Source organism: Hakea prostrata, chromosome 3, assembly GCF_041222555.1.
Source record: "Hakea prostrata isolate BN-2017 chromosome 3, UWA_Hpros_2, whole genome shotgun sequence".
Lineage (NCBI taxonomy): Eukaryota > Viridiplantae > Streptophyta > Magnoliopsida > Proteales > Proteaceae > Hakea > Hakea prostrata.
Genome location: NC_142602.1, coordinates 13,536,098 through 13,553,455, shown reverse-complemented (window position 1 = coordinate 13,553,455; position 17,358 = coordinate 13,536,098). Strand labels below are relative to the sequence as shown.

General features: G+C 38.4%; 2 protein-coding genes across 5 annotated transcripts; both read left to right on the top strand.

Annotated features, from left to right (window-relative positions):
- The first annotated feature begins 695 nt into the window (after positions 1-695).
- Positions 696-6,081, top strand: LOC149020936 (putative beta-1,4-xylosyltransferase IRX9H). Of its 3 annotated transcripts, XM_089149173.1 has the most exons (6): positions 701-917; positions 1,060-1,373; positions 1,602-3,175; positions 4,433-4,673; positions 4,751-4,931; positions 5,580-6,081. In XM_089149173.1, the coding sequence occupies exons 3-5, from the start codon at positions 2,295-2,297 to the stop codon at positions 4,919-4,921; spliced, it is 1,293 nt and encodes a 430-aa protein (XP_089005299.1). In that variant the 5' UTR covers positions 701-917; positions 1,060-1,373; positions 1,602-2,294; the 3' UTR covers positions 4,922-4,931; positions 5,580-6,081. The 3 variants fall into 3 exon arrangements, with proteins under 3 accessions (XP_089005300.1, XP_089005299.1, XP_089005301.1); XM_089149174.1 differs by having other exon boundaries at positions 696-1,373; positions 5,585-6,081; XM_089149175.1 differs by lacking the exons at positions 701-917; positions 1,060-1,373 and adding an exon at positions 1,380-1,518.
- Positions 6,082-6,887: 806 nt separating this feature from the next.
- TED3 (Pex2/Pex12 N-terminal domain-containing protein / zinc finger (C3HC4-type RING finger) family protein) lies at positions 6,888-17,145 on the top strand. Of its 2 annotated transcripts, none has more exons than XM_089149176.1 (8): positions 6,888-7,181; positions 7,307-7,420; positions 7,525-7,681; positions 8,450-8,586; positions 8,684-8,784; positions 15,333-15,465; positions 15,904-16,070; positions 16,475-17,145. In XM_089149176.1, exons 1-8 carry the CDS (start codon positions 7,050-7,052, stop codon positions 16,590-16,592), a joined length of 1,059 nt encoding a protein of 352 aa, XP_089005302.1. In that variant the 5' UTR covers positions 6,888-7,049; the 3' UTR covers positions 16,593-17,145. The 2 variants fall into 2 exon arrangements, with proteins under 2 accessions (XP_089005302.1, XP_089005303.1); XM_089149177.1 differs by having other exon boundaries at positions 6,890-7,181; positions 15,348-15,465; positions 16,475-17,144.
- Positions 17,146-17,358: the final 213 nt, after the last annotated feature.

Below are 17,358 nucleotides of genomic sequence, written 5' to 3'. Positions count from 1 at the left end.
GATTTAGTGTAAGGCCAATCCAAGAAGGTGCCTTAAAGGCCCTCATGGGTTGGTTATAGGAAGCCCAAACGAAGGCCTATTCTGGGCCATCAATTTAAACCATGTTCGGCCCATATTTGGTATTAGATAAGCCCATTGCAGCTCCTGCCCAATAGAGACTAATCCCAAAAAAAAAACATAATTAGTGGACACCGTTGGAGAGACTAATTAATACCAATAAGTCAAATTAGTGGTTAGTTGAAATTGAATGTATCAAAAAATTGTGGTCTAACCTAGAGCTAACCTACTACTCCATTTGCATTAATCCACATGTTGCCCAAATTAAGACAAAAGTCCCAATTAGTAACTAAAGCAAGATCAAATAATTAGGGATCCTGGTAGTTGGGAATCAATGACTTGATAGGAATTCTATATTTTTTTTAAAGATTTATCCTTGTTTCCTTCATTTAATTCTCACAAACAAGAGAGAAATGCATAGAGAACGGCATGGTTAAGCTTGAGAAATGAAAACTCAAGAGGTCCCATGAGAAACCCAGTAAGAGAGTGAGAATCTTTAACATGCACATGCAACTGCACCTGCACATGCAAATGCAGCCACGGATTCCATTACAGAAAAGAAACAGCAGTAGCCAGTAGCCACAAAGGTCCATAATGAAATTAATGATAATTAATTTTGTTATGGTACCATATTATTTGTTTTTGATTGGAAACACTCTGTAGTCACAGTTGTTAATGTTGTTCTTGTTTATTTCTTTATTGGGTTGAGCCGTGTTTGGTTTGGTGATGCTGTTTCTGTAGTTACAAGATTTTACGACAATTGCAGAAAAATAGTGAGACTGATAGGTCTCAGAGCTGACTTAAGATACTCCCTCCATTAGGGTCAGATTGTTCTGGGTTGGAAAATGAATAGTGAATGGGTAAGAACTTCAGATTTTAGCTGATTTAAATGGGATTTTTCACCAAAACTGCCCTGCAAGTGTTTGGTCGATGGTCACAGTCAAATTGTGAAGCCTCACAAGTTTAATATGTGTTTGATTTGTCTCTTTTGGACTATTTCAGCTTAGGTGATAATGTCAATACGTTTCTGTTTCGTCTCTTTCACACAAACCCCTTGAAGCTCGCCGTCGTTTTCCTCTAATTGCACTTATACTCTCTCTTCTTTCAGAGCCTGGTTGTTTCATTATCAACATTTATTGCTAAACCCCATTTGTCTCAATCATTTTGTTACCAGTAACCCATAAATGATTGGCGATTTTACCTTCTGATACACGAGCTCGAAGATTTCATAGGTAATGGGTGACTGATGGGACGAGTATAGTTCATTCTTCAGCTAAAGGTTTACTGCAAGAACTTCATCCATCACTCGTTCCTCGGTAAGGTCCTTTCCCACATCTATCTCAACGGGATTTATGTCCTTGTCGCAGGTCTGGATCTTGTATTTTTCGAAGTCCCAACTCCGAACAGGCCTCGGTCTTTCTTGCTGTGCTTTAATTGGGGGCCTTTTGGTTTGATGCAACTGTATGTTTCAGATTAGTATAACGTATTTCAGTTGTTTCTTATTGTTTGGAGTTAGGCCTCTTTATTTGTTTTCTGTGGATCAGGAAATCGTAGCAGAAAGCAGTGTTGAGACCGAGCTGTTTCTTGATCTGTGTTTGGAGTGATTCTCTTTTGAAAATATTGTCGAGCACAGAAACAGGAACAATAAAGAGTGCGATTTTAGATGGTGGGTCGGATTAAGTGCCATTTGCTGCTTCTATTTAATGCAGAAGAATACCTCGTATCTACAAGGGAAGTACTGAGCTCCTTTTCCTTTGAAAGGATAATATACTGAGATTGGGAAGTTACATTCTGCTTTCGGACACTGTTGGTAAAGGTTCCATTCCATTTGGGTGTGTTTCAGTGGTGCTATTAAGTTGCTAGTACGGTTCCAAAATCCTGCACCAGTTGACCCATTATGAGAAGTTGCTAATGAAGCTCCTATTATGGAGTGTTCAAGGTATTCCACGAGAAATTGCCAAATACAGCTCAAGCCATTAAATAGAAGAATATGAATGAGGCTGAATAAGAGCCTTCCAATTGTAGATATCCTTGCCATATAACGTGTTTTTACCTCTGGATGTTTTAAGCTGATGTTTTCATGGGGACAAATTGGGGTTGCCTGGCATTCTACTGGAAAGCAGAATGAAGTTATCTTTGATTTGGATACATTGCCTTTAGCCTTGTTGATTGATTGCTTTGGCTAGGAATTGCAATCTTTGTTCTAGACGTAGCAGAGTGTATTTCAGTTCATTTTAATGGCTTCAATTAGAAGAACTTTGTCTCCAGTGCCACGAGCTGGAGCTATGCACAATGCAGAAGTGCATTCAGTGTCTTCTCCCTTATCCAAGTCTTCCTCCTGTAATCAGGAATACCCTGTACCTGGAGGATCTTTATCCACATCTGGTTCAGTGGATTCATATTCAGTTCTGTTTAGTCTTCAAGCTGCTTTTGTTGGTCTTGTCACTCGAAGATATCGGCATTTGGAGAGGACAAAATTGAAGGGACAACTCTGGAGGAGAGTTTTCTTTCATTTTCTTGTTTGCTTTTTGGTTGGAATTGTCATTGGTTTGACCCCATCAATCTCCATGAATGTTTCCATGAATCATAGGTCCAGACATCAAGCCTTCTCCTTTGAAGTACTCTCTCCAGATGGAAATACAAACCTAAATGATGGTACCTCAAAAAATGATCCTTTGACCGAGGATCAAAAGTTACAGGAAGATTCCAGCTTAGAATCTAGGTCAGTGAAACAGGAACTACTGGTTGGAATTTCAAATGATCCAGTGCAGGGGAAGCTCTTGATAATTGTGACGCCAACTTATACACGGCCGTTTCAAGCCTATTATTTGAATCGTCTAGCTCAAACATTAAGACTGGTCCCTTCTCCTCTGCTCTGGATAGTCGTGGAAATGTTTTCCCAATCTGCTGAAACAGCTGACATTTTGCGAAGAACAGGTGTTATGTATAGACATCTTGCATGCTACAAGAACATAACTGGTGTAAGAGATAGGCGTGTCCACCAAAGAAATGTGGCATTGTCTCACATTGAAACACATCGTCTTGATGGAATTGTGTACTTTGCAGATGATGATAATGTGTATTTCATCAATCTTTTTCAGCAAATGAGGGATATCAGGTACTTGATATTAATGATCGAATTCTGTTGCAAAATAATTTACTTTCCCATTGTTGTTACTGTGATACATTTGATAGTTGATACTACTGGCTTGGAAATGTGTTGATTCTTCCAAAGTAATAATTGTAATGGTGTACGGGTGTACATATCTTTTGGCATGCATTCAGACACATATATATGTACATATTGTTATGTCAAGCATGCTAACATATATTACCAATACATCATAGTTAAAAAGCAAAACAATACTATTTTCAGTTTTAACTGGAACAGGGAACTGGCTTTTTCATAGTTCTGGTCAAATGGAAGATGCGTATCAAAACTCCCAGCATTCTATCTTGAAGTCTGCTTGACAATCTTCCACTACTAGGGCTTCCTATAAGAGTTATTATGTAGGCATGCATATGTTTAGAGTTTCTCATCATAGATATGGACTGAATCGACTGATATTGTAACAAATATACAAACTAGGAGTCAATTATGTTCTCTGAGAAATTGAATAGTTTCAAAACGTGTGATTTGTTGCAAATCTTAGTTTATTCTTGGAGAAGAGTAGTTTTTGGTTACTTGTCATCATTTATTCCTGTTTACGTGATCCCACTTACATTAAAATGAAAAGGCTAAGCTCTAAGGTAGCTTTGTCACCAGTAGCTGATGTTGTACACATTCCTTGTTTTCTCTGGAGAAAATGCCTGGGTAAATCTCTGGGGTGTGTATCATGTGAATAGGGCAAATTCAGGATCCTTGAGCCAGATAAGTTGCTATGACCTTTGTAGAGGATCTTTTTGTGCCAGCAATGTCGCTGGTCAGGTTATACTATTTATTCTTTTTGGTACTCATAGGCGGTAATGCCCATACAATTTTTTCTTGTCTTCTAGATCACCGGAGATGGAGATTCACCCCTTTTGAGTCTGAAAGAAAGATCCAAACCAGAAGTGGTTATTTGTAAAGGAAGTGGTTATTTGTCTTCCTCTGCCTAGGTTTCTTCCCTTTTGCCTAGGTTTCTTCCTCCTTTTTCCTCCTTCCCCTATCCCCTCCCTCAGATACCCTTTTCCCCCCAACCAGAAGGGGAAGATTCATTTGGGGGGGGGGGGGATGATTGAAGTTCCCAAGCATGAGGAGTTTGTATAGTCCTGTCTCTTTCCCATATAAAGGTCCATAGTATTAAGCAAAGAGATTATTGGTGCATATTTTCTGTAGTCAAGCATCGCTGTGCAGATCTTAATATCTCATTCTAGTGACAACCAATGTTTGCAGGCATTTTGGGACATGGCCAGTTGCCTTATTAACATCTAGTAATAGTAAAGCAACACTGAAGGGTGCTGTCTGTAATAACAGCCAAGTTATTGGATGGCACACAGACAGAAGAAATGGGAGATTCCATTCTGACATATCAGGATTTGCTTTCAACAGTTCCATTATTTGGGACCAAAAGAGATGGCATCGATCCAAGATTAAACCCATTAGGCAGCTCGACTCAGTCAACAACGAAGTCCAAGTAAGTCTATTCTCTCTTATCGATGTTAATCTACAAGTAGATGTTACTTGCATTATGATTCAGGTTGATATTTGCAGGAGAGCATGTTCATTGAACAAATCGTGGAGGATGAAAGCCAAATGGAAGCCTTAGGGGAGAACTGCTCAAGAATCATGGTTTGGCATCTTCATCTAGAAGCTTTCCATCCTTCCTATCCCCATGGATGGTTCATGAAGACAAATCTGGATAAAGTTGCACCACTCCAGTGAAGTTCATAAGGTTGCTATGAATCCATTTTTAAGAAAAACTGAGCCCGTTGCAGTTTTATAATTTATAAATGAAAAATGAGATTTGTTTGTCAAGTAGCCTCAAGGGCTTCCAGCTGCTGGCCCCATTTCTGCTGTGCATTCTGGTCTTTTGGTATCCTAATGGTTGGTTCCTAGACATTCACATCTCAAATTTGATGTTTTTATCTCAAACCACGTGCCCACCATGTGTGAAGTTTTTTCAATTGTTCTTGTTCCAAATACAATAGTGATTTATTCAACTGCTTTCAAAATCTGTCTGTTGGCATCTGGCCATCTTAGACTGGCTGAAATTAACCCCATGAGTTGTTGATATGTACAAAGTCTAGAGTCCAATTTACAGTGACATGTAATGGACCCTGGCGGGAGCTGGAAGTTTATCTGGCAATTGTTTGATTGGATCCCAACCCCTTGTATTTCTTGTATTTTCTACCTACCTGTATCTATTTGTAATGCCTAATGGCCACTCTTCTCAGGTTGAACTGATTATTATGATTATGTTATGGTAAAGTGACTTACTAAGCTTTTCAAAATCATTCAATGGTTTTGGTTTTTGGGCTTTTATATGTGAAAATCTATGTGACTTATGCTAATATTTGGTATTGAACCTTTTGTTCTGTAGGAAAGATTTGTATGGAGACATGTATCTTCCTTGGCAACCTTCTCTTCATCACCTGGCCTCCAGCAGCATTACTTTATGCTGAGTAGTATGATTATTTTATGGTCAAATGCCTTTTTTTGATTGTGTGGATGGGTTGGGAGAAGGGGGTGGAGGAGCATTTCTCTTTCTGCGGCAGGCTGAAAATCTTTGTACAGTTATTTGAGTTTTAGTCCATCCAATCTCTGCCTTGGTTGCCCTCCTCCAAAAGTGATGTTTGAAGCTGAAAACTATTACTTGAACAGGAGAGACAAGATTTCAAGTCATTTTTTTTGGCCCTCTGTTTGAATATGCTTTGATGCCTTTGCTCTTTGTATGAAGGAAGATTCCCCCACATGAATTTATGAAGCTGTAGCAACCAAATTTCTTATCATTCTTTATTTTTATGTTTTTTGGGAACTGAGATTCTGGTCCTTAACTACATCCTTAAGTTCGCCCGTGGTTTCAAGAAAATTCAAACTTCTGATCTCATTTGGTATTTGCCAATTGAGGCATTGTTATCTTCTTTGTTTTAGTTTACCATTAGTTACTTGTTATCGTGATTTCATGCTTTCTCAATCCCAATTTTTTTTCGTTGTGTGTAATGATTTGCGATCTTTAGAACTCAAGGATACAATATAGATTTTACAGAACAGATCCTGTTCAAGTAAGGTCATAATGATTTGCCATCTGTCCTTGTTTCATGAGAGATCTTGAGGGACAATATTAAGCTGTATTTTGCATTGTTAATTAGGGTTTAAGTGGAAGATCAGAAATGTAGGTGGAAGGGGAACAAATTTCTCTGTTTTTGGTAGGAATTTGGAATGAATCATTTGTCACACGGTAGTTATGGGCTGGGGCATCTCTACCCCATAAAACCAACAACAGGCTCTGATTGGCTGTCGCACCTACCCGTGTGGCTTTGTTTATGACCAGGAATCTTAACTCGTTATTTATTATTATTAATTTATTTTTTCTTTTTCTAAGGAGGAGGTTTCGTGAGAAATGGTTTTCTCGGCGCTAATGAGTGAGCACCGTTTGGTTTGGTCACAGAAGGGACAGAGAAGATAGAATCTCAAGGGCATTCAAGACGAAAGAGACTCTGTGATAAAGCCTTGGACGCGTTGTGGAAAATGTTTTTCCCAAATTTTCAACTACAAATTTACGAAAACCTAGAAAATAATAATAAGAAAGAAATAATAAATAGACAACCAAAAAGAGAAAAGAAAAAAAATCGGTAAATTATTATAAGTTCAAGAGAAAAATATATAAAGTAGTGGTTGGTTCGCTTACCGCGCAATGGAATCTTGCGGTCACTGGAGAGACCGCCAGCGTACAAGATATCATACGATGCTTGTAACCTTACCAGCTTGAGCTTTAGCTTGAGCCGATTCTGGGTTTAGGTTTCTCTGTGGTTTCCCCTCTTCAAATCATTTTCTCTAATTTCTTGAAGAGATGGTGCAACAGGCCCTAACTGTGGCTTCATCTCAATCCTCTTCAAGCCTTGATGCTCCCCCAGAAGATGCTTGGGTTCAAGCTTCTCAAAGCTTATTACCTCGGTGGCGGTCTTCTATCAATTCTTCTCAGGTTCTCTTTCTTACTTGAATTGGAGTAGAAGATAAGGGAAAGTGGTTTTAGGGTTTTGTTTCTTTTTATGGAATTGTGGTATATCTTTTTCACTTTAAAATTTTTTCTTGTGGCTCTCTGGGCAGCCACCAATCCAGATTCCGATATCCAGGGTAAACCAGGTTGATGCAGCAAGGTTAGATGTAGAAATGTCGGGAATGTTGAAAGAGCAGCTGGTCAAGGTCTTTTCTCTTATGAAGGTTTATTTTTGTCTCTCTGCGAGTTTGTCTTCTAAGTCATACATGAACAATTAATGATTATCGTGATATTTACTTCTCTTTTCTTTTTCTTTTGTTTGGATTAGCCAGGATTCTTATTTCAATATGAACCTGAACTTGATGCTTTCCTTGAATTTCTCATTTGGCGGTTCTCAATTTGGGTAGATAAGCCAACTCCTGGGAATGCTCTCATGAATCTCCGGTACAGAGATGAGCATGCAACAGCCATCAGAGGAAAAGAACGTAAGTTTGAAACTGGCCTAAACTTGATAACAAGTATTACTTTTTTTTTTTTTTTTTTTGGGGGGGGGGGGGGTTATTTTTGGCTTCCATATTCCTGCTGCATTTCAGTTTTTCGGATTTATTGGATTTGACTCTGCTTATTGTTGACATTGGACTCGAATAAGCTAACTGTCTTGGAAATATGATACCGAGGAATATTTCATATAACTCATTTCAAAAAACCTTTCATATAACCATCAGTTCAATCGAGCCTGTTTGGTTTAAATGTGATAAATTCTTCCCCACAATGGTATTTTTAAATTTCATTAAATTCCTGGTCTTTAATGCTCGTTTGTTTCTTAAATTTCAATCTCATAATTTTTTCAAAACACAAATGGTGGTTCGTGCCTTGTGGAGCATATAATTAGTTGATGGGTAAACATTCGTACATGCAACTGTAAAAGTCTACAAGACCTTGAAGAAGCCACAAAAGATAATAAGAAAAAGAACGGAAGGGAGGACATTATCGTGTACTTAAGAGTTTTAGGGTGATCTCAGTTAGAATATACCAATGTTCTGGTTGAGATTTCTTCTTATGTACTTGACAATGTGCCAAATCCTGACTGTGTTCATGCAGTAATTCTGGAATCAATGTGCTGATCGGTGTCCAACAATATTTCTGCTTTAACTTTTTGCCCTAAATGCTGCTAGTGATTCCATGCTGCCTGATTGATTGCAACGATTCAATATTTTTTCTTAACTTGTGTTTCCCTTCAATTTCTGCTTCAGTGAGAACGGGGCTGGAGGGACCTGGGCTCACCATTCCTCAGAAAATATGGTATTGTCTTGCGACGGTTGGTGGTCAGTATATTTGGGCTCGTTTACAGTCATTCTCTGCTTTCCGTAGATGGGGTGATTCAGAACAGGTAATACCGTTATTTCTTCATCTAAATATTGTCGACAGTGAAATCCTCTGGGCTTTTTATGGAGTTTTAGATGTTGATATTCTTTTGGTTGCTTTAGAGAACCTTGGCACGTCATGCATGGATTTTGATTCAACGAGTGGAGGGTTTTTATAGAGCAGCGTCATTTGGCAACTTGCTTGTATTTCTTTGCACTGGAAGGTATTTGTCTTGCATAAATGTTTTTCAATGATATTATCAATCAAAATGTAGTCAAACTCAAACCTTCTGATGGATTTTATTTCCAGATTCATATTGAACACTAGCTGGATCTATTTTGTTTGATTTGAATATCTAGCTTAGGTGTGATGAGACACTGGATACACCTGCACAGATTTAGACAATGGAAAAGAAAAACAATATCAGAGCTTTAAATGTAATTGATATCGAGTCCAATTGAATAGAAATCAAAGCCTTCACAGACATGGTCAGTAACTACCCAGTATAACTGAAGGTTCACTAAACAATAACGTGGAAATTTTTTCCGCAAGTAGCAGCCGCTACTTCTAATAGATTCATCACTACTTTTGTATTCCCCCCAAGCTGGTACTTATTTTTTATCCTCAAGTATTTTTCTTCCTTCCCATCACTCCATTGCAGTGCTGGCAAATGACTGGCAAATTTGGTGATAATCCATTAGATGAATTTTGAATAATCTATTACTGATTGCCTGGACAAAGATGAATCTCTACATACTTGGTTGGACTGGTTTGACCCATTGGGACTCCTAGACTACAGGTCAACTAGGTTGATGTTTCAGGGAAGTTATTTAATCTGGGGAATAGTGTATGATCATTTATTTTCTGATAGATTATGCAGGACATAATCTCCTTAGTTCAAGTTTCCTAGTTACTGTATTTTCCACTTAGTTGTGAGTAGCTTCTTTTTCGTTGGAGATTCTATTTTATATATGGTTGTATTGTCACTGTAAGCAGATGAATTGAATGGAATGAAATTTCAAGGGGTTGCTGCTAAAAGCTAGGCATGTGTTTTCTCTCTTATTGGACTCCTATCCTTCCTTTGATTGCTGGTTGCCCTTTTCCCACCATCAGTCCTGTCCTTGTTTATTTCGATATAAGCTAACTTAGTTCTCTTTCATATGTAACTTTCTTTGTCTCCTATTCTTTCTTTGCTGTCCTCCACTCCTATCTCTTATTACATCCGCTTGTTGAACTCTGCTGTCCCATTTTTCCCTGTCAAAGGCACCATTAAAAAGAGTATGTTAGACTTCTCCAACCATTGTGGCATATAACCTGGGTTTTGAGTTTCTTTACCTTAGGGTGACCGAACCCCTAGGTCTTCATCCCCAAAGTTTGGATCAAAATCTTTCAGCTTGCGTTGATTTCTACTTGACAGATCCCCCTATTTCGGCAACTGATTTACAGGATAATTATCAGGTTTGGAACTGCCTTGCAGTGAGATTGACGTATTCTATTATTTTCCTTGGATTGAGTTTAAGGGAAGAGATATTGATTGTTGATTTTGAGGAAGTTACTGGCGACCCTCTTGCTTCAATGGAGAGGCAGAATACTTCTTCTCTATATGTTATTAAATACCTAGATTCCTGTTAATCACAATTATGCTTGTCCTTGTTAAGTTAGTACATTACAACATTTTCTCATCTGAAATTCCTTTCTTAATTCCAATGGTCAGTTAACCCTAATACTGTTCTCCTTTATTGAGAGTCTAGAGCTTTTATTTATTATATTTTTATTACTGATCTCTTGATTTGAGTTGTATAGCACAAGGTTTAAAGTATCGGTATCGAGTATCGTATCAGTCAGGTGATTTTGAGAGATGTTATCGTCTGTATCAAGTATTTTATCGCTTTGGCTAATGTATTTTAGTGTAATTCAATGGAGAGATGTATCGAGATGTATTGTATCGGTTGGGTCAATTACGGATACGTATTGGCTAGTATCGTATGGTATTGTGGGATACTTTAAACCTTGGTATAGCATTCCAATGGCCCCACAATGATCCCAAACAGTATTTTGTCACTTGAGATTTTGTCATTTGGTATCAGAGTCAAACTTGGTCATGCATTCCTATATTTTCAAGATCAGAGTTCATTTGAAATTTAGGAGGAGTTCAATTAAGAACAACTCTATGGTAAGATGAATGACTTGTTGCAACAGAACATCAATTAGCAATATTATCAGAATTAGAAACTTATAAAGTACAGATCTACCACCCAACAGATGTCAGTCGAACTTAGGAGTCAAATAAAGGTTATGTTGATCAAGGTCATTTGGCTCTAAATTACTGCTATTGCTGTTGGCTAAATGTTGAATAATGAGTTGGAGTTGAAAATGGAAAGTAAAACTCAGAATCAGAGTAATGGTCAGGTGTAGCTTGTGGCAATGGTAACCTTGCTGGATTCCAATTGCTAGATTGAGATTTGAGAGATATGAGAGTCACATCAAATAGGAAGATATGCCCTGCAGGCCAAACCAGCTATCAAAATCAAGCTCGATGTCGGGATCAGGTGGTAGTCTTGCTGTGAAGGTCCTCCATTTGCTGATCTACCTTTGAAGGAGGCCTTGGAATCCACCAGATCTCAAAGTTAACCTAGCTTGCCTTCTCAAACTTATTTGGAAAATTGCCGCAAAGCATGATTCTATCTGGGTAAGGTGGGTCTACTCTTTCCACCTCCGGTCTGACTCCCTTTGGATTGTTCCTATGCCCTCCAACCCTTCTTGGGTCTGGAGGAAAATCCACTTGCTGCGCCCCCGTGCCATCTCTGCTATTTCTACCTCCATCTCCACTAGCGCCTCCATATCCTTCTAGCTTGATCCGTGGCATCCATTGGGCATTCTCTATAACCACTTTGGTCTTCACACTGTTTATGGCACCCGTATCCCCAAATCCACCATCTTTTCAAACTTCATCGCAAATGGATCCTGGACCCATTCCCCTCTCTCCATTCTCACACAGGTTTGGGAATCTCCCCCCCCCCCCTCTAGCTACACTAGAGACCTCACCTTTGGCTCCCCTCCACCTCCAAAACCTTCACCATTCATCAGCCTGGAATCTTCTCAGATTCTATAACCCTAAGCCCCCTTGGCCGCCATTGGTTTGGTTCAAAGGCTTCATCCCCCATCATTGCCTTACCCTCTGGAGGGCCCTCAACCATGCCCTCCCCAGTCCCCACCCAATCCTTCCTCATTGACCGCCACATCCTCGCTAACCCCAACTGCATCCTGTGTTGGAACGATTTGGAAAACCTTGAGTGCCTTTTCTTTTCTTGCCCCTTCTCCAGATCTATCTGTGGAAAAGCCCTTGCTTCCATTTGGCCCCGCTCGAGGCAATCATATGGGTTTTTTCGAGACTGGTCTTGGATTTTGAGAAACTTTCAGGCTCTTCCATTTGGGATTAGATTGGTAAGCTAGTGTATTGTGGCTTGATCCATCACCTTTGGTGGGAGCGCAATATTTGGAGATGGATTTCCAAATCCCGCTTTATAGACAGGATTTGGGACACCATCTATTTTGATGTATCTTCTAGAATGTTAGCCATGCCCCATCCCCTGGTGGTGATACCCTAAGGAAAAGGCTTATTGTTGTCTCTTGGGGTCTTAATTCCTCTTTTCGGTCTTCAGCTTAAAGACCATGCTCTCTTGTTTCCTTTTGTTTAATATATTTATTTATTCATCCAAAAAAAAAAAAAGAGGATTTTCTAGTAATTTGGTCAAATCAAGCAAAATAAGTGGATATGACACTGGCCGTGCAAACACGAACATGAACAATATTTTGGTCTCTTTTTCTTCATGTTTTGTCCTACGTCCATATGTCTAATGTTAAAACTGTTATTCTATTCATTGATCATGTTCATAATGGCTACTTCTTCTTGCTTGCTATAGTGTAGATGTAATCAATGACTACAAAATTGTCATTGAATCCAAAGATGATGACTTTGTTGAATTCTGAATTTGCCAATGTTAAGATGGTGCTTGTTACATGATATTTGAATCTTTTGAAAGTTTGAAAGCATCCTTATGGTTGATGGCAATGGTCGCAAGAGAAGAAGGATATAGTTGATAGTGGTAGCAATCATGGTAAAAAATTTGAGGGAAACTCAAGTTTCAACCGGGTGAAAATGGGAAACTTAGGTGGAAACTTTGGAAATTTCGAGGAAACCAAGGACTTTTCCGTACAAGTTTCGACAGGTTTTAGAGAGTATTTGGGGTGGGATCCGTATTTAAGCTAATTAGAGTATAAAGAATACATTTGTTGTATTTTTCTAAAAAATCAATGTAGATATGCCATTCAATGTACATAACATCAATGTAGAGTTGTCCAAAAAGTTCATTATAAACTTAACTACTTAAGCACATAACATTCTATATATAATTTCTAACTTCAAAATAGTTGACAATAAAAGGAAAATACAACTTAGTGTTAAGAGGAGTGCCAAGAGTGGATTCATCTTGTGAGCTGAGTAGTACTATGCCTGTAACATCCTCTCCTCCAACCAACGAACATAGACATCCCATGACATTTTATGCCTATGGTTGTCAAGTTAATCAACAACTGTAACTTTATGAGTCCGGTCATCAATATGCTTAAGATAACCAACCTGAGGGAATACGCACTTTGGATAGGGAAGTCCTGATGGAGGGGGTATCTATCGTGGTATTTGGGGAAACATGAAATAAACAAAAAAAATTGAAAATTTGGGAAAGCTACAAAACTTATAGGAAAAAGTCCCAAGTTTTCACGAAATTTCCCAGGTTTCCATGAAATTTCTCAAGTTTCCACGAAATTTCCCAAGTTTCCCACGAAACCAGCTGGTCCAACTGGTTTGAACCAAGTTTCGACAGGTTTCGACAAGTTTCGACGAAATTTCGACAGTTTCGATCGAAACTGAAGACTTTTTTTCGGTCCTCATGAGTTTCGTTTCGCATTTTCCAAAATGGAAAATTTCGGTGGACATTTTGCAAGTTTCGATGGAATTTTGTTCTATGGTAGCATTTTTGCATCCTATAGCCTTCTCATATATGAATTATTATAGGCACTTGTTTTGTAAACATTGCTTGACGGGGGTATGCTCTGAGTGGCAGTGTTAGCACCTATGTTGCAGTTGCAGGAAGAGCTGATATCTCTCAGCTGTGGGACGGAGAAACTGCAGAGGCGGGGGGTGAATAATGTGGCTGAAATAAAAATGAACTCTACTGCAGTGATGTATGTATTACATATCGAGTTTGTTATTCCCCATACAAATTCAAAATAAAGACCACAATCAAATTTTCGTCTCTAAACTTCATTAATGATATTGGTGCACATGAGTCATCCTCCTCCCCAGCGCTTCTATTTCTACCTTCCCTCAAAACTTGAGGGAGAGTTCTTATCAATACCAGTTCCACTGATGTAAGTAATTGGCTGAAGCCGCTGAAGTATTATGAACAGTCAGGTGCCTAGATTACAAGGAATTAATTCCAAATTGGGTTTTTGGTTTAGTAGGATGCTTATTTTTTACATTGAGGAATATTGTCAGATCCTCAAGAATAAATTCCCTTGCCAATGAGGACTGGAAATTCTTTTATCTAAGTAGCCCAAATGTTAGATCTTTTGATACATCTTTCTCAAATGGTGAAGGCAGGGATCACTTGTTACAGATGGTGTTCGCTATTTAGGAAAGAGCTTTCTCGTATTCATCCCAAAAAAATAGCTCTCTCATCGCTTCAGTTTCCTTGTTAAGTTGGTTTTCTGGATGAGAATAGTTTTTATTTCATTTTAATTTAGTTTCATATTTAGTGTTGTAACCACACTGCTACGCACTGATGAAGCAGATGGCCGTGAAATTTTGATTGGGCAGTTGCCGGGAGTGCCAGGAGCTTGCTTAGATTTCTCTCTTTCCCCCTCATATTTTTCTTGGTTTGACTGTTATTTTCCCTTTCCTCACCCATTGATCCTGTCTTTCTTGTGTAAAGGTCTCTCAGTTCTCTTTCTTTTAGTGTCTATCTTCTTGATATGTTTACTTTCGCTCTCCTTTACCCTTATTTCTTATTCTCTCTGCAGTTGAACCTTGTTTTTTTGTCTTCTTCTTTTGGGTTGCTTGTATCACTCAAAGGTTGGATATACTATATTAGAACTCTCCAACCATTGATGTATTCTTCCCTTGGATTTGAGGGCTTTTAATTCATAGAGACACCACCCCCCCCCCCCAAACAAAAAAAGGGGGGGGGGGGGGGGGGGGAAGAAAGAAACAAACATAGGTTGTGATCCATGAAGTCTTCTGTTGATGAATTGAAGTTGCAACTTGGATTGTTTCCTTGTCTACCGCTTCCCTGGGCTTAACCAAAATATACTAGCAGAATAACTTTCAGGAACTGCTGTTGTTAAGAGGTTGAGTTGGTTGATGAGAACTTTATTCTTGCCCTCAAGGAAGAGAACTTACTTATTGTTGATAAGTTGAAAAGTTACTGCTATCCATCACAAGGAAGAAGAATTCTTCCTCTTTTGAAGTTGGATTTCATTTTCCATTTCTTTTGATTCGGAATTCTAGAATACTACTCCCGTAGCAATTCTAATCAAGTAGCCTTTAATACTATATTATTCTTTACTGCGTGGTCCAGCATTTCTATTTATTGACATTTTTGCGACTGTGCTCCTAATTTTTGAGCCATGTCGGTCCACAGCTATCCTAGAACAGGGTTTCGTAGCCTGGGATCACATCAGTTGATTTATGATTTCTTCATAAAACTGTAGTTGTTCATGTTGCAGGTACAGGAATATAATTGAGAGAATTCTCAAAGCGAGGCTTGTGTATGGGAGTCCTCACATGAACCGGGCTGTTAGCTTTGAATACATGAATCGCCAGTTAGTTTGGAATGAGTTCTCAGTAAGTGGATTGTCTTTTCTTATATGTTTGCCCGTACATTGGTTCATATAAAATATTGTTTGTGTGAGTACCAATTTTGAGTCCTTAGATACTGTAAGATATTTAAAATTTTGTTCTTAAATGAGACTATTTTTGAGATTCTTCCTGAGTAAAACTTTTGCAAAAGAAAACAGCCGTAGCATAATGCTTTTGAGATGGAGAGTTGCCCAGAGCTGGTCACGCCTATGTGTGGTCCTGGGAGGGGGGCAACCTCCGTGTCAGTCCTATCTTCTAGATTATTTCAATTTTGTCATGAATTGATTATGATATTTATTAGCTATTCAATTAACATATTTGGACATTCTGAAAGCGGCCATTGTCTTTGTTCGCAAGCGGCACATGAGATACATGTATTGCTTTGATGGCATAATATGCTCTGCTCGTTGATTTGATTTGCAGGAGATGTTGCTGTTGCTTCTTCCACTTCTCAATTCTTCATCGATGAAAAAATTTCTTCTCCCGTTCTCGAAGGATAAATCTGCTGGGTCCACCGCAGACGATACAGCATGTCCTATTTGCCAGGCAGATCCAACTATTCCGTTTCTAGCTCTTCCTTGTCAACATAGGTATATAATATTTATACTCTTTACTGGAATTAAAATTTTCAGATTGATTTCTTAATTACACTATTCATAAGCTAGTTGGAACTTGGAATCCCATAGTGGGCTTGTGCCTTAAGCTAGAGCTTGAGTTTGTACAGAATTTTCCTATATTCTAGAGGTCCCAGCAACGTGCTTTATCTAGGCAAAACACATGATTATCGTTGAGTGTTGTGTTGGACTTGCACTCTAGTTGTATCACCAGTTTCCCTTTATGCCCAGTCTTATTTCTCTTACTGAACCTGTTAAGTTTCGCATTATCTTTGATCCTTCCCTAAGGATTTCATGATATGCCAGCAATCTTCATTTCATTTTTGTGAGGAATAACTCTTGGATGTTAACACATTTTGTTTCGTTCTTTCCTGTTACAGATATTGTTATTACTGTCTTCGAACGCGATGTGCTGCAACTCCATCTTTTCGATGTTTACGTTGCAACGAGCCCGTGAAAGCCATGCAACGGCACGATGGAAAGGCTCCCAAAATTTGACCTTTAGAAGGGATTTTTTGTTAATGAAAAAAAGAAAATAGAAAGAAAAAAAAAATTAGAGATAGTCACATATTCAATACGATATTGTATTCCTTGTGTGTTTTGAATCAGTCAGTGATGGTTTACAAGTGAAACGAGTTGGGATTACAGTGAAAATAAATCAAACAGAGAAACGTAATTCTTTAGTTTTACTCAGAAGCCAACTCCTTACAAGAAGCCTTAAACTTGGACTTGAAAAATCAACCCTGAATTTGAATTGGATGAGCGGGACACGCTTACATACTTATCCTTAATTAGAGTTAATTAATTAAGCCCATGGATTATATTGGTTAATGATGACTACAATGATAATGTTGGATTTTGCTTTTGTAAGAATGATGATGATGTTGGATTCGTGTCAAACTTAAAACCATCTATCTACTCAGGCTGTCTGTTTCACATTTCATCAGGTGTACATACATACAGGCATGCTTTTTCGCTAGTGATCTTATTTTTGATGATCCTAAAATGTCTTTTCCTTGTTAAATCTAAGTTTCTTCATTTCTTCTTACTCACTCAAATTTGAAATCTTAAATATAGTGGATAATTTTTATATAAAAGAACTAGGTGAAGACAGACCCATAAGGTCTTCACATTCATTATAACTTGAAGGAAACTCTACCACAAAGACAATTTTATTTGAAGGGAAAAAGTGTCAACTGAAAGGAGTTATAAGGATAATAAATCAAACAATTTGGTCAATGAAGTTCTCAATAAGAAGACTCAA

Bases quoted from the DNA above. Each gene is read 5' to 3' on its own strand.
- LOC149020936 (XM_089149174.1), top strand. From the start codon at position 2,295: ATGGCTTCAATTAGAAGAACTTTGTCTCCAGTGCCACGAGCTGGAGCT. The intron at 3,176-4,432 runs GTACTTGATATT...CAATGTTTGCAG, and splicing joins CAGCAAATGAGGGATATCAG to GCATTTTGGGACATGGCCAG. The intron at 4,674-4,750 runs GTAAGTCTATTC...TGATATTTGCAG, and splicing joins CAGTCAACAACGAAGTCCAA to GAGAGCATGTTCATTGAACA.
- TED3 (XM_089149176.1), top strand. From the start codon at position 7,050: ATGGTGCAACAGGCCCTAACTGTGGCTTCATCTCAATCCTCTTCAAGC. The intron at 7,182-7,306 runs GTTCTCTTTCTT...CTCTCTGGGCAG, and splicing joins CTTCTATCAATTCTTCTCAG to CCACCAATCCAGATTCCGAT. The intron at 7,682-8,449 runs GTAAGTTTGAAA...TTTCTGCTTCAG, and splicing joins AGCCATCAGAGGAAAAGAAC to TGAGAACGGGGCTGGAGGGA.